The sequence below is a fragment of the Drechmeria coniospora genome, chromosome 02, assembly GCF_001625195.1.
Source record: "Drechmeria coniospora strain ARSEF 6962 chromosome 02, whole genome shotgun sequence".
In the NCBI taxonomy this organism is placed as follows: Eukaryota; Fungi; Ascomycota; class Sordariomycetes; order Hypocreales; family Ophiocordycipitaceae; genus Drechmeria; species Drechmeria coniospora.
In genome coordinates, this window is record NC_054390.1 from 990,151 (window position 1) to 1,011,257 (window position 21,107).

The following is a 21,107-nucleotide window of genomic DNA, read 5'->3' on the forward strand; positions in this document are numbered from 1 at the left end:
CAATAATGGCCCATAGAGACCGGGGGCCGGCTTGGTTTGCTTCATACTCGAGTTCATCACATTGGCTGCATGAATATATTGATGTTTGCTCGATACCCCCTGCTATAGCAGGGTATGTGAAGCGCCGTGGCCACATTTGGCATTGTCACCACCAGGCGTGTTGAAAAGGTTGATATTTTGGGCACGATTCAGGCTTCCTTCAACCATCTCGAATAGACTGTTTGTTTTCATGCAGTCTAGACAGTTTGGTCTTGTGCTTCCGTCGAGTGCCACCCTGTTTTCACTGTGGCATTCGTTCTAGTCGAGTGATAAAAGCCTCCCACCACCACGGGGACCGCTCATACAGTTCGTGCAGGCGGTAAATTAATCAAATTACGACCAGCCTCCGTCGTCAGTTGACTCATCATCATGTCTGGCGATCCGCTGACGGGGCAAGAACCGGATCGGGGCCCCTTGGTCCTCTTGGTCATCTGGATATTGACGCCACTGGCACTCCTCACGGCTGTTTTACGAATCGTCACTCGCGCACGCAAGCGCAGATGTGGCTGGGATGACATCTTCATGATGCTAGCCATGGTATGCAAGAACTACAGGAACGACTGCGTGTGAAGGGAAACGACGTGCCCAAAGGGCGACTGACGATTACCCAGCTCTGCTTCCTCGGCTGGAGCACCACCTTGACCCTATACGCAAAGCGTGGTGGTCTCATGCATATCCAAGACGTCGCAAAGACGGGCCCGGACAACATTGCGACGGTTCTTCTTCTCAACTGGTTGAGCCAGCCGTTTGGCATCATCGGTGTTGCCGCCGGCAAAATCTCCGTCTCCGCCCTTCTGCTCAGCATCATCAGGATGACCGATCTGAAGTGGCATCGGCGATTTCTGTGGTCCATTCCCATCATATTGACTGCCGTCATCGGAATTGCATGCTCCGTCCTGACCTTTGCCCAATGTTCACCAGCCGCAGCGTTGTGGGATAAGAGAGTACATGGACGTTGCATGGATCCTCACGTCATAGGCGGCTTTGGCACGTTTACTGGCAGTATGTTATTCTCCATTTCGTTTTCGCCCTCATTCTTCGTCCAAAGTACGTCTCGAATGCCGGACAGCAGTCACTGACACCTCTCGCTTTCTATCTAGCCTTCAACACCATCGTTGACGCATCCCTTGCCGTCGTGCCCGCCACCATCTTCTGGAATCTGAACAGCACAACGACGGAAAAGGCCCAGCTGAGCATTGTGTTTGGCTTCAATATTCTGACATCCGTCTGCTCCGGCATAAAGACGCAATACCTCATCGAGCTCGCCAACCGCCAGGACCAGACGTGGGCTACCTACGACATATTTGTTTGGGTGACCGGCGAGCTCTTTCTCATGATCGTCTGCGGCTCTATCCCAACCCTGCACCCAGTCTTCGGCTGGGTCCGCTCGACGGCCAGCAGCGTCAAGAGCAGGGTCACCTCCAGCTCGCCCCGGAGAGATCGGACCGAGCAGACGACCGACGTGGAGATGGGACGCATGGCGCACATGAGTGGCAACGGCACGACCAAGACGACAATTGGCCGCAGCCGTATCCTGGGCGATGGGAGTGAGGATCATCTTGTCGAGGAGAAGACGTTGCCTGCGCACGGGGTGAGGGTTGATGTCGCCTACGACGTTCGCACCGACAAGGTATCGCGGTTCGATTACTCGTAAGGCCTGACCAAGGGGGTTGTTGGGCGTCTCGAACAATTGGATAAAGTTTATACTACACTGCTGCATCTCTTCCTAGCTAGTCGTATCGGCATGAAAATGGAGCGTGGAATCAAATCCCTGGGACAATTTTAGACCGAGTATAGAATAGAACATATAGAACCAGCCTTGGAAACACGAGAGCATATATCTCGTTGACTTCTTTGGCCAGTACGTCTCAAGACAAAAGAACGTCATTATCATCATCACCCATTCGCTCCCTTCATCACCCGCCTCACATCACGCAGAGATCACCCGAATAACAGTTAACATGCATGGAGGGAGGTGAAAATCGTCCTTGATGTCCATCGTCTCCAAAGACCAACACCCAGCTACCTTGTTGTCTTTCCCATAATACAAATACCGATTCAAACAAGGCAGACTTTCTCGTTTGACTGCCGTGGAATATTGATGATGTGGACAGCTTCGTCGATCGAAAAGAAGGAAGAATACATTTTTCACACAAAGTTGCCCTGCGGCGACCCCCTACTTTCACCTCCCATAACGGGCCGACCACGCGCGGTGATACTGCCCCTGACACGCAGAATCCATTAACCTCTAGGTCTCTTGGCCAAGGGGGCTTCGATGAAGTATGCATTACACGTCAAGGTGACACCACAACTGCCGTCAACACCACAACCAACGGCCGAGCCTGGTCGCTTCCATGCAGTGTGAAGAATATTGCCTGAACCCCCAAACTCCTCCCAACGGAATTTTCATTAGCCAGAAAGATGTGCAGTCCGTAGAAAAACAAAAGCTCCGTCGTTTCACCAGAAGCTGCACCATCCAATGTAGTGCTGGCAGAGGTTCTCCAGCTTGGTTGCTTCGACAATCAACTTATTGACCTGATTGATCACGTCAAGTTCCTCGTTGGGCTTGAAGTCGCGGCCCGTGAGCTTCTGCGCTACGCGATCGAGCACCTCGACGGCGCGCGCATTCTGGCTCTCAGACTCCTGTCCTCCATTGAGCATGTGAGGGTCCGGCACTGCCGAGCTGTTCGTGCGGGCTCGAGGGCGCGGCGGCGGCGCCGTGGACTCGCCATTAGCGAGCAGCTCCGAAGGGGCCACGTCCGCATCCAAGATGGAGTGTCGGCGAACATGCTCGGCGGAGGAGCCGGCCAGCGATGCTTCCCGTTCCGACTGGAAGTTGGGGCCCGCCGGCGAGGCGGCCGTGGTGAGTCGCCAGGTGAGGAGCGGGTCGTGTATAAACTACGTTGACGGTGTATATTAGCAGTTGTCCCAACAGCGACACGGTCGTGACGACGTTACTCACGGCTTCCAGAACGGCCATGACGCTCTCCTTGTTCTCTCGAAGCACCCGCATGACATGCTCGCATGTAATTCGGAAACTACCTTCGATGTTGCTAACCTCCATGGCGTACGTCAACATGCGAGTCAGTCGGAAAGGCACACGCTCCGGGTACTTGTCGCGCTTCATGGCGATCTCGAAGCAGTCGCCAAAGTCGATGTGGATCACCATGCCCGTGATGCGGTCGAGCATGAGGTTGGACGGGTGCCTGTCGCCGAGGCCGAGGATGTAGCCCACGAGGGACATGACACCGAGGGAGCGGGTGTAGTTGGTGCGACGCTCGAGCCAAGCTTCGGACGACTTGGACTTGAGCCACAGCACGCGGTACAGGTCCTGGCCCGTCGTGTTGTCGAGGGCGTACCCGAAGACCTCGACCTTCTGCATCAGCGTCAGGTTGTCGTAGTCGGGCGCCATCTGCAGCATGATGCGATGCTCGATGTTGAGCAGGATCTTGCGGCTCTCCCGATACTCGCGGATCAGCACGTGCAGCGTGTCGCTGTGCGGCACCCATCCCAGCAGACCCGCCTTCTGCGATAGGGGGATGGCCGGGTAGCGCTGGATGTTGAGGTGACGCTTGTAGCATTCGCTGTCGTTGGCCAGAAGCGTGTTGCAGAGGCCGAAGAGCTGCATGACGCGCTCGTCTTGACGGATGTCCTCGTGGCCCTTGAGCAGAAAGGCGTACGACACACCGTCGCTTCCGTTCGCGTTCAGCTTCCTCGGTCGCTGCTTCGAGGCGATGACGCTAAAGGTCGAGTCGAATGACATGATCTTGATGACCGGCTGGCCGCTCTTGTACGTTCCGGGAACTGCGAGGTCGAGGTTCTTGACGCCCAGAAGCTTCGGAGAGCAGTACGTCAGCTCCAGGCTCGTGACCTGGGGCAGCTGCCTCGAGATTCGTCGGAACACCTGGTAGTAAAGATCCCAGGCTTGGTTGAGGTCGTTAACGTCCTTGCCCGACTCGTACTGATGGCACCACTCCTGCGCCTCCTTGAGGTCGCGGCCAAAGGCCTGAGCAAAGGAGATTTCCCGCAGCGTTTCGGGGCCTCGCTCGAGCAGATCGTGCAGCGGCTGCAAGGTCGCGAACATGCCTTCGATGTTGTGGTCGCCAAAGTAGAGACGGGATGCTTCCTCCAACCCCTCGTGCCAGAGCTCGTGCCAGAGGACGGCGACGCGGATGAGCTCGTGGCTCACCGTGTCGGCTTGGGCCACGAGGTTGGCGCTGTGCTGACGCATGCTGTCCATGATCTGGGCCGCCGACCGTGACCTCCGCGTGTTCGGCGACGACTTCATCGCCACCGTCAGGGGATACACGAGAGCCTGAGGGTGCGTTCTGCCAACGTCGGCGAGCAAGTTATGCACCGACTGCTGGACGCGCTTGTTGGGTTGGTTGATTCGGGCGATGAGCTGAGGGATCACCTCGAGCCACGTGTCTATGCTGACGTTTGCGACGCCTTCCATGACGGCGGCGCTGACGTCGGCGCTGCCGCCGTGGGTGAACCACAGGGTCAGCAGGCGAAGCGTGTCCTGAAGGGAGCTCCCGGCCGACAAGGCGATCGACTTAAAAAAGCCTTGGATGGCCGGCACGACATGCTCAAGAAGCATTTCCTGGTCGTCTCTCGAAAGCTGACCGTCGTTCCTCGCCGACATGGTCTGGACGATTTCGAAATTGGCGAGGGCCCAGGCATGCCACGCCTTGTACCAGCGAGGGTTGTACTTGGTCGCTTGAGAGTACGAGTTGAGGATGTCGCGCACCTTGGTGTATTGCCAGTCGTCCTTGTTGAGCGCAATCTGCCATTCTCCTTGGCGCAGGTAGCACTTGGCGAGAAGCACCGTCTGGTCGTAGAGCGCGCGCTGCGTCTGGAGGCTCATTATCGACGGGTCCAGCTGGTTCTGGAAGCCGTACTCGGAGGGGATGTTGATGTCGCCGCCGGCTTGGGCCGTGAGGTGCGCCTTCGCCACGTCGAGCCGATGAGCCGTGTCGTTGGTGAATCTCTGCAGGCAGTAGAGGGTCCGCTCGGCGAAATTGTCGCGTCGTCCGCTCGGCTGCTGGCCCAGATCCCACTCGTACTTGAGCATGGCGTAGATGACCTGGGCCGGTATGCTCCGAGGCGGCGCCGAGCTTGGTCGTTCACTCTTGCTCTCGCTCCAATAGGGGACCATGGACTCGAGCGCGGCATCGGAGCCGATGAGCTGCTTCAACGACTTCTCGGCCAGACCCATCCTGCCCGACTTGCGGCAGAGGTTCGCGAACTTGATCCACATGCGCATGTTTTCTCCCGGAGAGAGGACCAGGGCGCGCAGACGCAGCATGCGATGCCAAACCTCGACGTTTCGTTGGCAGCCCTGAAGTCGCGTCTCCCACGTCTTACGCATCGTCGCCTGCTTCTTCTCGTCGCATTGCTTGTAGACGATGAGCTCCTCCAGCTCGGCAAGCATCTGAACGCGGACGACAACTTGGTACGCGCGGTTGTACGACTCACTGACGAGCGCGGAGAGCTCCGTGTCGAGGCCCTCGCGGGCTTGCTCGATGCAGGTGATGGCCTCGCGGAACTGGTTCCTGTGCAGCGACAGGATGGCTCCGAAAAACGATCGGTCGGGCGAGTGTCGCTTCAGCGAGGACAGGTAATTGTCCATGGAATCCCACTTGCCCAAGCCCCAGGCCGCGGCGGTGGCAAGGGGGGCGATCATCCGCTGCACCTCGGGCGACGAGTTGGCCCAGGTGTTGCCGGTGAGGTTGGCAAGGGCGTCCCATTCGCCGAGTGCGTGCAGGCATCTCATCTTGCCCATGACGATCTCGATGGGAATCGCGTCGTTTTCCGAAATCTCCCTCTCGCGTTTGTTGTAAAATGCGAGCGCCTCCTCCCACCTCTCGAGCTTCTCGAACCAGGTCTCGCGAAGCTGGATGCCTTCCTTGTAGAGCTGGGCCTTGCGCAATATGCCGATGGCGGCATCCGACTGCTGGAGCTGGTTGTTGATGACGATGAGCGCCTCGACGGCGCCGCTGCTCTGATCCTGCAGGAACTCGAGCTCCTTGTAGTGCAGCGCCTTTGCGTACGCATGGCAGCGAGCCGCCTCCCTACCCAAGACTCGAATGTCAATCGGCAGCGCCTTGTCGTCGTGCTCCATGAACTCGGCAAGGTTGAGCAGCATGCCGAGCAGGTCGGGCGGCACGTTTTCCGACTTGATGGCGCTCTCGATGTTCTGGATGAGCTCGTCCTGGAACTGGTCGAAGAGTTCGCTCCAGCAGGAGACGAAAGCCGAGTTGAAGAGCTCGCGGGCCAGGGGTAGATAGACGCTGGCGAGGCTGGCACAGGCACGGAGCGCGTGGTTCGGCGATTCGGTCAGCAGCATGGTGCTGAAGCGACGCAGCCACTCTTGCCAATCCTCCTTGGTCGATTTGCCCCTCGTGTCCCAGGCAGCCTTGAGGTGGATGGCGTTCATCTCGAGCTTCTTGTTGCCCAAATCGGCCAGGGGAGTGTCATCCCCGACGTCGACGAAGCGCGACTCGGAACTGAGATACTGGGGGAGGACCTCGCCTTTCTGCAGCTTGCTCACGAGCAACTCGTAGTTTTGGTGCTGGATCTGGTGCTGGTTGATGACCTTGTTGACGGTTCCCATGAAGTGCAGGTAGTCCTTGCCCAGCTGTTGGATCAGGGCGCACAACGTCTCCAAGGCGGCGTTTCGGAGCGTGCTTTCGCCCGTGTCCAGCACGCGCGTAAGCGGGTGGATGATCTTTGCGGCAAAGTCGTTTAGGTTGACCTGCCGCGAGATCTTGCCGATGGTGTCGATGGCATGCTTGCGGATGAATGTGGGCTGACCCTGCTTTTCGAACGTATGAACGATGACGGGAATGATGAGGTGCATGTATTCCTCGGCACTCGCACCGAAGACGAGGATCGCGTGGAGGACCCTCTCGGACGGCGTACGCTTCGCCGACGCGTCCTTGTCGAGGACGCCAAGAAGCAGGGGCAGTATGCCGGCCAGGTAGATCTTGAACTCGCCCTCGAGAGAGCGGGAGATTGCCTCGGTCAGGGCGAGGATGGTCGTCTGCAACGACGCCGACTTGTGCCAGTACTCTTGCAGGACCTCGATGATGTCCGGGAGGTAGTTCCGGATGTGCTGACGCACGATGCTCACGAGAGTGGCGAGCTGGTTGAAGTAGGATTCGAGCCGGGTCGAGGGCGAGGAGCGAATGACGTGGAGAAAGGCGGGTATGATTCGATCGAGGAAGGAGATGCACTCGAGCCCAAGAGTTCGGAAGATGTTCATGATGGCCTCGATGACGGCCGCGTGATGCTGGGCCAGCGAGTGGTCCTTGAGGATCTGGAGTAGGGCGTTGATGACGACAGTGGGGAAGTATTCCTTGTTCGAGGGCGTCAAGCCCGTCATCATGAGGGAAATATCCGTCATCTGGTTCGACTCGACTCGGCGCTGGATTTCCGGCGTTCGCTCCTCGACTTGCTGCTCTCCCCGTCAGCATCCGCGCTTGGGCAGCCGTCTCGGTCGCGGGCGCTTACCTGGTGCTTGTAGGGATCCAGGGCTCCCAGAATGCCCATGAGCTTGATGGTCTCCTGCCGGAGCGGGCCTCGCGCGCCCTCGGTGCGGATGATTCCCTGCAGGATTTCAAGCAGCTGAGGGTGCTCGAGGTAGGGGGTGATGACGTATCCCGAGTTGCTGGCCAGCTGGCCCAGGGCGTTGAGCGCCGCCTCACGCTTCATGTTGGAGCTCTGATCCTGCAGGGCGTCGATGATGAGTGGCATCAATCGGTCCTTGTACGGCAGCATGTCTTCGCCGCCGACGGTGGCGAGCTCGCCTATGGCCTTGAGGATCGTCGCAGCGACCGAGGGCAAGGGGTCGCTCGCCTTGGGCAGGAGGACCTGAATCATGGGATCGACGTACGGCTTGATGAGGCCCTGGGCGTTTTGCACGAGGAGCGTCAGCAGCTTCGCGCTCTCCTCCTTGTTCCGGGCGACGTCGGAAAACTCGAGCTCGGTGAGCATCTGGATGAGGGTCTTGCGCAGGGAGGGTATGACGTAGGCAGGATTGTAGCGCGCCAGCCGACCGATGATGGATATGGCCACCTCGCGAATGGAGAAGACCTCGTCGTTGAGGGCGAAGAAGAGGATGCGGATGTTTTCGGCCTTTGCGAGGTGGCGATCGAAGCGTTCGTCCAAGGCAGCCAAGACGGTCCTCCGTATCGTCGGTTCCGGGTCGGAGACGCCGACGGTGAGCAGCTTCTCGATGACGTCGCCCACGACCTGCAGGGCATGGTAGCTCGTCTGGTTCACGATGGGATCCCTCACGTAGAGCTGGCAGCAGGTGAGGGCGGCGGCTTCCCTGATCTCGGGATCCTCATCCTCGACGTACTTGATGGCAACGTCGCGGACGAACTCGTTGAGGATGTGGCCGGAGAAGTCAAAACTGCCGAGGGTGTTGAGGGCGAGCTTCACCTCGGCCCGTCGATGCTCGTAGGCTTGGGAATCCTTGGCGTCCTTGGCGACGGTCGGAACGGAGGCGAGCGTGTTCGGCTGCGGCGCGCCGAGGGGCTTGAAGGGTTCGCCGCAGAGGACAACGCTCAGCATGTCCAGCAGCCGCTCCTGGATCGTCGGCTTCACGGGGGGGATGTAGAAGGCCATGTCGACCAAGGCTTGGGTGAGCTTCGGCGTCAGGTCGCAGGCGAAGATGGGGTCGAGCAGGGCTTCCATGTACTTGCTCAGCGTCTGGCCGACGGCGACGGCCAGGCGGCTGATGCAGTCGAAGACGGGATCGACAGGACCCCTCTTGCGCGACTGAAGGCTGAGGCCCTCGCGGACGTAGATGAGAACGCCGTCGAGGTAGGGGGCGATGGCGCTCTTGACCGAGTTGGCAATGTTTCCGATGGCGAGAAAGGCGTCGTTGCGCTCCTTGTCCTTCTTCAGCATGCCCGACAGGTAGACCATGAACTTGTGGAGCCAGGCGTGGGCGAAGTCGGCAGGTGAGTAGCTAGCGAGGTCGGGAATCAAGACGACGACGGTGCCCCGGATGGTAGGGTCCCGATGGTCCTTGTGCTTGAAGACGATCTCGCAAGCCTCCTGGTAGTGGTCCTGCATGTACATGCCCCCCTGCTCGAGCAGCTCCTTGAGGACGAGGAGGGAGGCGTGGATGGACTCGATGGTGTTGACCTTGAGACCTTGCCTGGCCTCGTTGAATATCTTGCTCATCCAGAGCTGCTTCATCTCCTGGTCCCGCTCGCGGATGATGCGGAAGCAACCGCTGACGGTGTCGGCCGAGGTGGCCCGGATGAGCTTTCGAGGATCGCGGAGGCCGACCCATATCCAGTCGAAGATGGTCGGGATGTACTGGTACATGAGCGTGGGCGCGTTTCTGGCCAGTTCTCGGAGGACGAGGACGGCACTATATCTGCGCTCCTCCACCCGATCGTTTTGCAGCCACTCGAGGGCCGTGTTGACCTCGGAATCGACGAGCTCGGAAATCATGGATCCGCCCGGACGACAGAGCTTCCCGAGGGCTGTGGCGGCGTGCTGCATCGGGTTGATGTCTTTGCCGCGCAGAATTGTCTTGAGGTTCTGGGTAAACCTCGTGTATTTGGCGGCGACGTCGACGCCATCGAAGTCGACGAGGGCGTCGAGGGCATAAATGCCGCCGAGTCGTTCGGCGGAGTCGCCGCCATGGGTGATGAGCTGCGTGATCTTGTTATTGACGACATTGTAAAAGGCGAGGAACTGCTCCTGGTTGAGGTCTGCAACTTTTCAGCGCTGCTCACTGGGCGTGGAGGTGGAGGGACGAGGAAGCCTACCCCGATGGCACACGGTGACGAGCTCTCGCAGCTGAATCGCCGCTCGCTTGCGCGTTTCATCGCCCGTCCTGAGGGTATTGAGTCGTCAGAACCGTTCCGGTCGAGTCCACTCCGATGCACGGAAGCTATGGGGGGGCGCCATACCGAGAACGCAGTCCTCTTGTGATGTGTTCGAGCCGCTCCAAGGCGACCTGCTGCTGCTGGGCCATGCCCGTCGGACGCGGCGCTCAGTACCGCCCAATCTAGCCAGCCAGCATGAACCAGGGTTCTCTTGGGAAGCCGCGGCAACCTCTTATCGCTGTTTGGGTTTTGAGACGGCAGATCGAGCGTGGGCAGCTGCCGGTGCTCGGGATGGCAAATGTCGGAGTAGAAGTGGCTGGTTCGGGCGATTTGAGGTCTGGAGCTGCCCCTCCTGGGAACGTGTTGGTAGGATATTACCGTGCTCGAGCACGTAGCCAGCTGGCGAGGTCACAGTCTCATCGTCCTAGAAAGGATGAGAAAATGAGAGAAAATCGCGTGCTTTTTTGCTCAAAGATTCGACTTGTGGAAGGGGTTGGAAGCCAGAAAATGGGATGGCAGAGCCGCTGTGATGGTGACGCTCGCTCACGAGGCCAGGCAGACGAGGTCGAGCTGTGCTCCAACAAATGGATGGATCCACATGGGCGCCGTGTCTCGAACTGTACGGAATTATAGTGGCATTCTGCCCATGTGAGGTGCCAGACATCAAAACCAGTGAGAACCCCAGTGGGACCCCAGTGGAAACGCAGCGGGCGTTAGTGGACGTTTGTGGCTGACACGGAACTACGGCACAGTGTGCGTGCGTTTTGCACACGTCCCAGTCCCGTTGGTCGTATCGATAAAGAGTCGAGTTACGTAAGCACAGTGCAAAGTATGTACAGTGTGCCAAGTACTCCGTACTGAGTATAACTAGACCCGTCACTGAACCGGAACAGACTCGACATTGATGTGAAGCAACATACCCTACCAAATACTGTGCACGACTCTCGCTGGCCGTTCCTGTGTCGACATCGGAAAGCGTCCATCAACTAGACGATTCGACGAGAAAATACTCGACAGCAACACGTGACACCATGGGCAACGACGGAGGCTCCATTCCGAAGCGGCACGAACTCGTCAAGAATGCCGCCAGGGCGCCGACCGTCTCGGAGTTGAAGGCGACGGCGCTCGAATCTCTCACGCACGCATGGACACACTGTTTCCTGAGCGGGACCCCTCTAGACTTGGCGAGTATCGTCTCCGACTGGCGCGGCCGGCTATACAACTACGAATCGGTCCTCAAGGGCCTCGTGCCGTCGGACGAGCCGGTGGAGGCGACGCCAGCATCCGTCGGCATCACCTCGTTGCGCGATGTCGTGAAGCTCACATTCTCCAAGACGGGCGACAAATGGACGTGTCCAATTTCCATGAAGGAGATGGGTCCGTCCACCAAGGCCGTGTACCTGGTTCCCTGCGGCCACGTGTTTGCGGAGGTGGCGATGACGGAGATTCAAGAGAGCACGTGTCCCGAATGCTCGGCCCCGTTTGATGGCGAGGACATCATCGCCATACTGCCGACGACAGAAAAGGACACGCAGAGACTCGAGGCGAGAATAGACAACCTGCGAGCCAAGGGATTGGCGCACACGCTGAAGAAGCAGAAAGCGGACAAGAAGAAGAAGCGCAAAGGCGACGACGTGCACAAGGCAGACGGCGGTGACAATGAAAAGACGGGCAACGGCGACGAGAAGAGACAGAAGAGGGATATCGATGCGAGGATAAGCGGCATCAACAACCCGATGGCGGCCTCGCTGACGGCCAAGGTATTGGCCGAACAGGATGAGCGGAACAATCGACGGAAAGTTCTCGCCGAAGCAACCACGCGGAAGAGCGAGACGGCAAGAGGCTAACGGCAAGAGGCTAACGGCCATGGCCATGGCAACCATGCATCTCGCTACCTGCAGCACTGCCGTTGGCAATGCGTTTCAACAATGATACCCCGATTACCCTACTCGCCCGCCGTTGCTCGCCACCGCCGGCAGGCGCAGGAGCTCCTTGATGACGTTCCAGCTCGTCTCGCCATGTATCGGATACCTGACTACGGTGATCCAGACGCCATCCTTCTCCCTCTGCCCAATCGTCATGATCTTGATCCGTCGGTTTTCCGGGATACCGTATGGGGAATGTAGCCGCGTGTCGTTCATGGCCGCTGTCGTAACAACAGTGGTGTGACTGTCGACAGGAATCGACGTCGACGGCGAAGAAGACACGGAGGGATGGCGCTTCTGTCGACTGCTTTCGTCGAATTCTCCTCGCACCCGCGCCACTCGATCGAGCGCGAGCGTTGCCATTCCTGGCGGCTGCGTCGGTGGCATCAGGCCATGGCCGTCGACGAGGCCCGGAGGCACGGCATCGAGTTCGGGTTCCGGCATGGCGTCGACGCCGACGCTTTGCCGTAGTTTGAGCTTGGTCTCTTCCATCTCGATCGCCCTCGCGGCTACGGCAATGGTCTCCTGGCCGTGCCACAGGTTTTCACGTCTGTCCTTGAGCTGGTCGTTCATCAGGAGTCGCAGAGCAGCCCGACGGAGCAAGGGGTGGCGGCACTTGGATGCAGTCCAGTAGAGGGGTGGGATCAGCTCGGTTTCAAACGTGAACGAAGGGAGCCTCGACGGCGGTGCCCGGCAGCGGAGAATGAAGGTCGCGTGGGAGACGATGGAAGAAAAGGCGGCGAGGTGGGCGTCGTATGCCGTCTCATGCGGTTGCAGCGCCGTCGACGTCCACACGACGGCGGCCAGGTGGTAGATGCGAAGCAGACTCTGCGCCGCCGCCGCCGCCGCCGCCAAATCATTCGGCGGTCGCGCACATGTCGTGGCGAGAACGGCAAACGCCGTGTTCCAGTGAGAAAGGCGCGACAGCAGGTCCTGCTGAAGGGCTCCGAGAACGTGCAAATCACCCATGGCGGGCGCTCGGGTGTGGATGGTGGGTTTCGCCTGCGTGCTGAATCGCAGCGCTTCGTCTATCAGAAAGTACAGGTGCGTTCTCGCCTCGGTCATGGACGTCAGCACCGATGGAATCGTCTTGGTCCCCTTGAGATGGCGCGGGATCGGCACGGGACGGCTGCCGAAGAAGAAGCTGGCAAGACTGAGCCGCGTGTATATCGGGACGAGCTCGGTCCTGATCATATCGAGGCCGAACGAGTGAGAGGCGCACAAGTCATACAAGATCTTGCGTCCCTGGCAAATGTGAAGCTGGGAGGCTGCGTCCTGTTCCAGGAGGAATTCGATGCAGGTGAAAAGGAGACAAACGAGGAGGGGGATGACGGCCGAGCGACTCTCCGAATCCCACGTCCTCAAGGCAAAGATGGCCTTGCCGTACTCTTGGAAGCCGGCATTTCTCTGCTGCAGATGCCGTGACGAATCTGCGGCCATGGCAAACTCCATGAAGCCGCTTACGGCGAGCAGCGCATGACGCACGACCGGCTCTGTCAGACTTAGCCGGAGCACGACGCCTCCCCAAAAGTCGCCACCGCTTATGCCGTCCAAGACGGGCACCGCGCAACGGCGGTAAAATTCAAAGGCGCGACGCCTTTCGGGAGACTCGAATGCAATCAGTGCCGCGGGATGCTGTCTCGGGGCAGCTCGCGCCGGGGCTGGACTCGGAACCGGACCCGGACCCGACATCACCGCCGCCACCGCCGCCGCCGATGTGGCCATAGTAACCATGATCGGGTAGCCGTCACATTTGCGGCCCGTCTTGACGCACCGTAGACAGGCGGGCTTGCTTTCATCGCATTTCACTTTGCGGATCCTGGCCGTCTCGGTTAATCATGACGACGTCGACCGGTAGCAGAGTGGGAAGGTGATGACTTGCTTGCAAGTGATGCAGCCGGTGCGAACCTTGCGCGAACCTTTTCGCCCCGACGCTTTCGATCCTTTCACCACTTCTCCCTCCATTGGACCTCGTTGCAGATCGCTAGCTTCGACTCTGGGTGTCGTGGCTGGCCTTCCGAGAGGTTGTTTGGTCGGGACTCGCCACCATGCCAACGAGTCCGACGGCTGTATCCTGTCACGTCATGCCATGACGACCTCCAGAATCCACCACGGAAGAGGAACGGCCTGCCCCGCGCGGTTAGATTTTGCCGTTCTGAATGGGCCCTGTCAGCATCGGCAGCTGGAAGAGGAATAGGAAGGTCGTGGTGCATAAGCCTTGCAGATGACGGCATGGCACGCCGGAGAAGGGTGCGTGTCTGCCTCGCAAGCCGAACAGGGCGCAAGGGTCTCTGGTGAAACAGGTGCTTACCCATGAGCAGGTAGATGTGCCTTGCTGCTCACGTTCCCAGGTAGGGTCGGGGAAACTATTACTGTATTGTAAGACTCGTCATCTTGTACATGCTCTCGCGCCGCATCCCCCTCGACTGCTGACCGACGAGGTTCCGATTCGCCTTCTCGATGCCACGGCGCCGACGCCGGGCACGATGGACACAATCGCCACGGGCCGAATTCATCACAGCTCGTCCCTGTCGCCTTGCGGTCCGCCCACGAGCTCGCACGCGGCCGGCGTGCCGACCTCCATCTTGTACACGCACTTCTCCGACTCGCTGACCCGCCAGACCTCGTCCGTCTCGGCGCAGGCCAGCCAGACGTCGGTCCGGCGCTCCGGTCCGTTCCAGCACCCCTGCCCGTTCTCGTACCGCATCACCATCCTCTCGCCCTTGCCGAGGCTCTTTCCGTCCAGCCTCTCCTCGTCGTCGGCCATCTCGCGGTCGATGCGCACAAAGTTGCCCATGTTGGTGCTGCCGTGGTCCTTCTTGGAGACTTGCGACGTCGACTCCATCCAGTTGAGCTCGTACGTGTATTCGCCCACATCGAGGCTCACCTTCCTGCCCTTGAGAGCGCGGAAGATTTCGGACGGCCCGTAGTCTTTGTTGAGTGCTTCCTCTTCGCTGGTGCGAGACCGCGTCTTGTCGCCGAGCTCTCGCTCGGCCGCCTCCATGGCCTCGCGAGCGGCCTTGAGGATGTGCGATTCCGCGCCCGGCGTGCTATTGTCGGCGAGGATGCCGCTCTGTATCAGCCAGACCCTGAAGGAAATCAACTTGTCGTGGAGCAGGTTGCGAAGAGAGGATGGCAGGTAGGCCTCGAAGTTGTACACTATCCAACACCAGTCAGTCGGTCGGCGAGCCACGAAAGCGGACCGGTCAGGGGGCGCAACTCACGAATGTCGGTGTCGTCGCCCTGCTCCTCAAACTCTCGCCAGTTCACGCCGCTGCTCTCGCCGTCTTCCTGGATAATCTCGTACACCTCCGAGTCGGGCATCTTTTCCGGGTTCTCGGCCGGCTCGCGAGCGGAATAATCTTCGAAAGCGCGGACGGCGGCCTTGACACCCTCGTCGTTGAAGTTGGGGTTGTACTCTTCCTTGAACTTCCGAAGAATCGTTTCCAGCTCGTCCACCCGGAGCCGCAGCTCGTTTCGTTGCCCGTTGACATCCTCAAGCGCCTTGCGCAGCTCGTTGACCCGCGTCTTCGCCAGGCCGACGAGAACACCGACTTTGCCGCCGCCACCGTCACCCCGGACCACCCTACCCTTCTCCGCGAGGGCGGCGGCGGCATGCTTCTGCGTCAGGTCCTCCTTCTTGGCCTCGAGCTGCTTGATCTCCTCGACGAGATTGGACAGATGCAGCTCCGCCTTTTGTCGAAGCTCCTTGGCCTCTCGGACCATGCTTTGACGTTTCACCTGCGCCCTCTCCAACTTCCTCAGCTTCTCTTCCTCCTGCCGCCGGTACTCCTTTCCGATCTCGGCGCAGCGATTCTCGCACTTCTTCGCGCCGTACTCCTCGGTGCCGTCGCAGCAGAGTTCATAATCGCACACGCCGTCGTTGACGTACGAAAAGGGCACGTAGGCGCCGATGTGACCGGCGTTGGCGCACCAGAATCCCGGGAGCGCTCTTATCGCCTTTGTGTTGCCCGAGACGGAGCCGGGGAGTGGCTGCAGCGGCGAGAGAGGGTCGATGAAGGCACAGGCCGCCGTGCCGGGTTCGTCGGAACCGTCGGGGCAATCGCACGAGTTGTCGTTTATTTGATCCGGTCTGAGCTTGATGGACGGACTCGTGATGCACGTGAACTCGGACTTGCTCTTGTAATAGGATGCAACTGCTCAGGGTCAGCCAATTGGCCTTGAACATGGCGACGTTCCGCCGTGCTGGACGGCTGGAACCTGGACAAGGTAGCGCAACGAACATTCCGGGTTGACACCGCGCGGCAGGCTGCCCGCAGCAGCCGCGGCGGCCGAGCAGACGGCGCCCAGGAGCAGCAGAGACCGTGGTTGCTGCATCGTCACTTGCAGTTTGGCTATGGTTGATGGTGAGCTGGAAAGACGGGACGGCTCCAACCGAACGGAACACGGTGACGACTCCAGCGACGACGATGGAAGCTCCTGAAATGTGGAGACGGAAACGGCCAGCCTTCGGTAAATACTCGGCCTACGGCGAGGCCAGCGCCCCAGCCAGCCTGCTTAGCTAATCTGATGAGTTTGTATCCCCATTGGGACGGACCGTCGATTGATGTTAAACCGTAAACGGCTCAATATCAAATATTGAATTAAAAGAAAATGAAAAAATAAAAAAGGAAAAAGGAAAATAGAAAAGAAAGAGAAGAAAAGCAACCTCCGCCGACAACATCATCACAAGACCTGGTAGTGACGGAAGGCAGAGCAGCCATGGCACGACCGACAGAGGCCTCTCTTCAGAGCCTCGATTCCATCATACGCACGGCATCCGTTCTTCTCGCCCAGCTGCAAGAGGTTCTGTCCGACATTCAAAAAAATCCCCATCCCAGTGGACAATCAGAGGCGGCCACGGCCTCTCCGCCGGTCAATGCCCTCGCACTCGCCCACGACTCGGCCTCTCTGATCCGGGCGCACGGCACGAAAATCTCCCTCCTCATCATCAACGAACCTTTCTCTGCCAATGCCGTTTCCTCTGTCCTTCGAGAGCTCCTTCATGGGCCCGTTCCGGCGCTCGCCCTGGCTCCCCAAGAATGCACGGCCGACAAATACACCACGGCCGTTCGGAGGGAGCTCGCGTCCCGGTGTCGGAAAGTCCTTGCCGATCTGCACGAGCTTCTTGCCAAGATTCCAAAGAATGGCCAGTCGTTGAGCTCGGACGAAAAATCCGGCATCGCCGCGGGCGGCAGGGGCAGCATTCCCGCCACAGGCATCCTCTGGTCCGCCTGCGATGATGTCATCGGTATCGCGAACAACGGCATCGCTCATTTTTATGCCGCCAAGCTGGGCCACTGGAAGTCGTTGCTTGGGGACATTATGGAGGAGCTCAAGGAATGGGCCGAGGAGGATTCGGACGAAGATGACGAAGACGAGGACGATGATGGCGAAGACTACCACGGCGACGAACGAGGAGAGGCCGACGACGCAGCCCAGGCCATGGTCGACGAGCTCTTCAACTCCCAACCGCACATCCCCCGTCTCGACCCCGACTCCATCCGCCCACGCCTCGACGTCACCCTCAAGCGCCTCCGCCTGGTCACCCTCCTGTACGATGCCGCCATCAAGCGCCGCTTCAAGACGCTCCCCGCCGTCCCGCTCCCCTCCAGCTCCACCACGGCCCTCCGGCTCGATGAGCTCGCCAACGTGCTCGAGTCGCTGCCCTCCAGCTTTGACGATCTCGCCGCCGCCTTTTACGACCTGCAACCCCAAGCCATAGACGATGCCATGGAAAAGTGCTTCGTCGATGCCCTTGCCGCCAGCGAGCTGCTGGCCAAGACGTGGGATGACAAGACGGACGAGTTTTCTACGTGGCTCGGCAAGTTTCAGTCGGAGATGCAAGGTAAAAAGCTGCCACCCAAGAACGGGAGTGCTGTCTCGGCCAAGTAACATGGCGATTCCACGTCTGCGAGTTGTCCGAGACGGCTCGAGGCTCCCGATCCGATCTCTTTGCATGCCCACGACTTACGCCAACCTACTCTTCTCCCCTGTACATGGCGCGCCGTTTGGCTGGTTTGAAGAGTTGGATACCCCGGTCTGGTGTCGCACCACTGCTTTTCGCGCTGTTTTTCTCCTTTCGAAGAGCGCGCCGCGACGCTTCGCACGTCTGTGCTTCACGATACCCCGAGCCTATTGACCGGGTAGCAGGTTGAAATAATTACTCCGTAACTCATGGTGCCTTTTATCTGCGTGCTTGGGTGGCCGATTCAATTCCGTGCAACTATATAATTCGCTATTTCGTACAAGGAAAGCTGTGAATTTACAACAAAGGACATGACGTAAAACCCGCATCGGAGCGTCGGCAATCTTGAACATCATTACTTGCCAGGCGAATGGGCCCCAACGCGTAGACCTCGTTCATCATGGCAGGGCGTCGGCGCATATGTCTGTCGCAAAATGGCAAACATTTCCTCATCGTTCCCGGAACGCCGCGGGTTTGGCTTCCGTCTCGCGGCCGTGGCTCATTGACTATTGACTCGGGGATGGTCGTCGGGGGCCGTCGACGCCTCGCGGGCGCTTGGCGTCTGCCGTCATGAAGCCCTCACCGGCTTCCGGCGACCCGGGTGTCAGCATCAGCTGCGGCGGGACCGCGTTGACGGGCACGTGGCTCGCGGAAAGGCCGCCGCCGGGAGCGGTCGATCGAGCGGTCGCCTCGGGCGACAGGATGACGGTGCTCGACAGGTCTTCGCTCCCGCCGAAGGAGGTGTCGTCGCCGCCGGCCGCGTGAGCGTGCTCGGCCTCGGCTTCCTCCTTGACCCGCGAGAGCGGACGGCTCGGCAGATCCTTGGCGCCCTCGACGGCTTCCTCGCCATCGGCCACGACGGCGGGATGAGCAGACCCATCATCGATGTTGACCCCGACAAGCTCGGCGAGGCTGCGAAAGTTGAACATGGGCTCGCTGCCGTCGCGGTCCCCTTCGTCGGCGCGTCCGTCGGGCCGAGCGTGGCCGCCGCCGTCGGGTGCGCCGAAGCCGGGTCCGGGATAGCTGCCGGATGGCGTGTCGGCGAGTGAGGAGCCCAGCGAAGAGGCATTACTTATCTGCCTCAGGTGGGAGCCGCGGCGGGTCGGCGTGGCCACGAGCAGCGATCCCACCGAGGAACCGGCCGAGGAGACGGGCACGGGGTCCGGTTCCAGAGGGCCGCGATCGATCCCCTTGCCCTTGTCCGCGGGGCCCTCCCTGCTCTCGGCATCGGCCGCGGGCGGCGCGTCGTCCCGGGGCGCCTGCGAGGCCGCCTGCACCGTCGCCTCGACCCTCAGGTTGCTGGACACGCTGTTGCCTCTCCTTCGACCGTGGCCGAGCGAGAGGCTGCTGCGGCTGGCGCCGCTCACCTCGCCGCCGTAGGGACCTTTGGCCTCCTTCTTCTGGGCTTTTCGCTCCGCTTGCTGCCGTTTCTTGATCTCCTTGCGCAGCGCCTTCTCCTCCTTGCGCTTGCGTTCCTCCTCGGTGGCGAGGGACAGACGGACGGCCTCCATGAACATCATCTCCTCGAGCTCGTCCATCCTCGTGCGACGGGCATCGTCGGGGTCCATGCTGGGCTCGCCGGATTCGGGGCCGTAGGATCCGCCGGCTTGGTCGTGTCCCGGGGTGCCGGTGCCGTTGCTGCCGGGGCCGGTCCTGCGGCCGAAGCGGCTACCGCGCAGCATGGACCTCTGCTCGTTGCCTCCGACGATGAAGGCGGCCGTGTGGAGGGCCGTCGCGGCGGCGGCCCTCCGGGCCTGGTGGGCGCGGACGGCGGCCAGCTTCGTCGACCAGTCGGGGCGGACTCGGTCGGTGGTGACGACGTTGGGGGCCGAGGCCGAGAGGCTGTGGGTGCGCCTTCGACCCTGCCTCGGCGACGCCGGCGGCAGCGTCGAGCTGAGCGAGCTCTGCGAGGACATGGCCGTGGAGGAGGCGATGTTGGACGTCGAGGCGACGGCGTGGACGAGGCCCCGGCGAAAGGGCGGAGGGTCATACGTGACGCCGAACTCGGGTTGCTGGCAGTAGGGACAGGCGGCCGGCTCGGATATGAGCATCTCGGGCGGGTCGCCGGCCTGGAGGGCGTCGGCGGGATCCCGGGCGGCGCCGTCGGAGTGGTGCTCGGGCAGGTGGGGGTCGGGGCGCTTTATCTGGACGAAGCACTCGCTGCAGATGGACTGGTCGCAGCAGCGGGTCCGGTTCAGGTAGGGCGGGTAGGAGAGGAAACAGATGGGACACTCGGCGGCGTCCTTGTAGAGGTAGACCTCGATCGGCTGGCCGTTGACGAAGGGGTCGGGGGGCAGAAAGGTCTCCTTGGGCGTCAGGTCCGTCGACGACGCGTTGCGGGAGCCGACGCTGAGGGCGGCGGCGAGGGCCTTGGCTCTCGGCTTCAGGACGTTGCGGACGGCCGAGCTCGTCGTCGCGGGCGAGGGCAGGCTCGGGCCGACGGCCGGGTCGCTGCGGTCCGAGGCGGCCGACAGGGTCCTCGCGCCCATGGGCACGGTCAAGCTGGCCAGGGCCGGGGGCGAGGTCGAGGTCGAGGCGGGCGGGCGGGGGACGAGGTCGGCATCGGGCGGGGCGTCGGCGGGCGGCACGGGCAGGCCGCGGGCGGCGGCGACGAGCTGATGCTCGGCCCAGCTCGAGGACCAGTCGTTCAGGCCGCGCCAGAACGGGGCCATCCTCCTCTCGATCTGTCGACGGCCGGTCAGCACACGAGGGGCCACGGCAGGCAGACGGCGGCGCGGGAGGCGAGCTGACGACGAACCTGCAGATGTCTCACGACGGGCTTGCTAAAGTCTTCGGTGCCCGTGTAGGTGCCCAAGGTGACGAGGAATCCGCCGTCGACGTGCTCCTCGCGCATGCTTCGCTCCCGCTCCTTGGCGCGGGAGACACGCTCTCGCTCGAGGCGGCGGGCCTCGCGCTCCTGCCTCGTCTCTCGGCGCTCGAAGGGGGCATCCTGGCGTTGGCGGTCACGGGAAGCGGTTTGGAGGCTCAGGAAGCCCGTCAGGTCGGCGCGGCTCATGCGATTCCGGGATCGGCCGTCGCCGCGGCGGCCATCGGCGGCACCGTCGGGCTCGGCGCGCGCCTCCTTTGCGTTGGAGTTTCCCATGTCGAAGGGTACGCGGAGCAGCGTCAACAGCTGCCGCAGGAGGGGTGGACGAGGGTGCAGAAGGTCGAAGGCGTGCTCGCCAGATGAAATGACACTCGCCTCCCGCCAAGCGAGCGGGCTCGGGGACGGCGAGGCGACGGGAGCACCGGCCGAAAGGTTGCCTGGGCGGGTGACGGAGCCAGGCCAGCGACGGCACCTTCTGCGACCGGGCAGTGGAC

The 21,107-nt window shown here is 60.8% G+C and overlaps 7 protein-coding genes across 7 annotated transcripts; 3 read left to right on the forward strand and 4 right to left on the reverse strand.

Annotated features, from left to right (window-relative positions):
- Nucleotides 1-408: 408 nt before the first annotated feature.
- Nucleotides 409-1,693, forward strand: DCS_03548 (integral membrane protein; the record flags this gene model as incomplete). The annotated part of the gene is made up of 3 exons (XM_040800867.1): nucleotides 409-576; nucleotides 651-983; nucleotides 1,043-1,693. The coding sequence occupies 3 exons, from the start codon at nucleotides 409-411 to the stop codon at nucleotides 1,691-1,693; spliced, it is 1,152 nt and encodes a 383-aa protein (XP_040655900.1).
- An 803-nt stretch (nucleotides 1,694-2,496) lies between these two features.
- DCS_03549 (TOR kinase) lies at nucleotides 2,497-10,042 on the reverse strand (the record flags this gene model as incomplete). The annotated part of the gene is made up of 5 exons (XM_040800868.1): nucleotides 2,497-2,937; nucleotides 3,002-7,498; nucleotides 7,555-9,776; nucleotides 9,834-9,901; nucleotides 9,978-10,042. 5 exons carry the CDS (start codon nucleotides 10,040-10,042, stop codon nucleotides 2,497-2,499), a joined length of 7,293 nt encoding a protein of 2,430 aa, XP_040655901.1.
- Nucleotides 10,043-10,924: 882 nt separating this feature from the next.
- Nucleotides 10,925-11,740, forward strand: DCS_03550 (DUF602 domain-containing protein; the record flags this gene model as incomplete). Its single annotated transcript, XM_040800869.1, has 1 exon — nucleotides 10,925-11,740. One exon carries the CDS (start codon nucleotides 10,925-10,927, stop codon nucleotides 11,738-11,740), a length of 816 nt encoding a protein of 271 aa, XP_040655902.1.
- Nucleotides 11,741-11,833: 93 nt separating this feature from the next.
- On the reverse strand, nucleotides 11,834-13,552 carry DCS_03551 (uncharacterized protein; the record flags this gene model as incomplete). Its single annotated transcript, XM_040800870.1, has 1 exon — nucleotides 11,834-13,552. The coding sequence occupies one exon, from the start codon at nucleotides 13,550-13,552 to the stop codon at nucleotides 11,834-11,836; it is 1,719 nt and encodes a 572-aa protein (XP_040655903.1).
- A 781-nt stretch (nucleotides 13,553-14,333) lies between these two features.
- DCS_03552 (uncharacterized protein) lies at nucleotides 14,334-16,156 on the reverse strand (the record flags this gene model as incomplete). Its single annotated transcript, XM_040800871.1, has 3 exons — nucleotides 14,334-14,977; nucleotides 15,043-15,975; nucleotides 16,063-16,156. 3 exons carry the CDS (start codon nucleotides 16,154-16,156, stop codon nucleotides 14,334-14,336), a joined length of 1,671 nt encoding a protein of 556 aa, XP_040655904.1.
- A 384-nt stretch (nucleotides 16,157-16,540) lies between these two features.
- DCS_03553 (uncharacterized protein) lies at nucleotides 16,541-17,713 on the forward strand (the record flags this gene model as incomplete). The annotated part of the gene is made up of 1 exon (XM_040800872.1): nucleotides 16,541-17,713. The coding sequence occupies one exon, from the start codon at nucleotides 16,541-16,543 to the stop codon at nucleotides 17,711-17,713; it is 1,173 nt and encodes a 390-aa protein (XP_040655905.1).
- A 579-nt stretch (nucleotides 17,714-18,292) lies between these two features.
- Nucleotides 18,293-20,889, reverse strand: DCS_03554 (uncharacterized protein; the record flags this gene model as incomplete). The annotated part of the gene is made up of 2 exons (XM_040800873.1): nucleotides 18,293-20,470; nucleotides 20,545-20,889. The coding sequence occupies 2 exons, from the start codon at nucleotides 20,887-20,889 to the stop codon at nucleotides 18,293-18,295; spliced, it is 2,523 nt and encodes an 840-aa protein (XP_040655906.1).
- Between the last annotated feature and the right edge of the window lie 218 nt (nucleotides 20,890-21,107).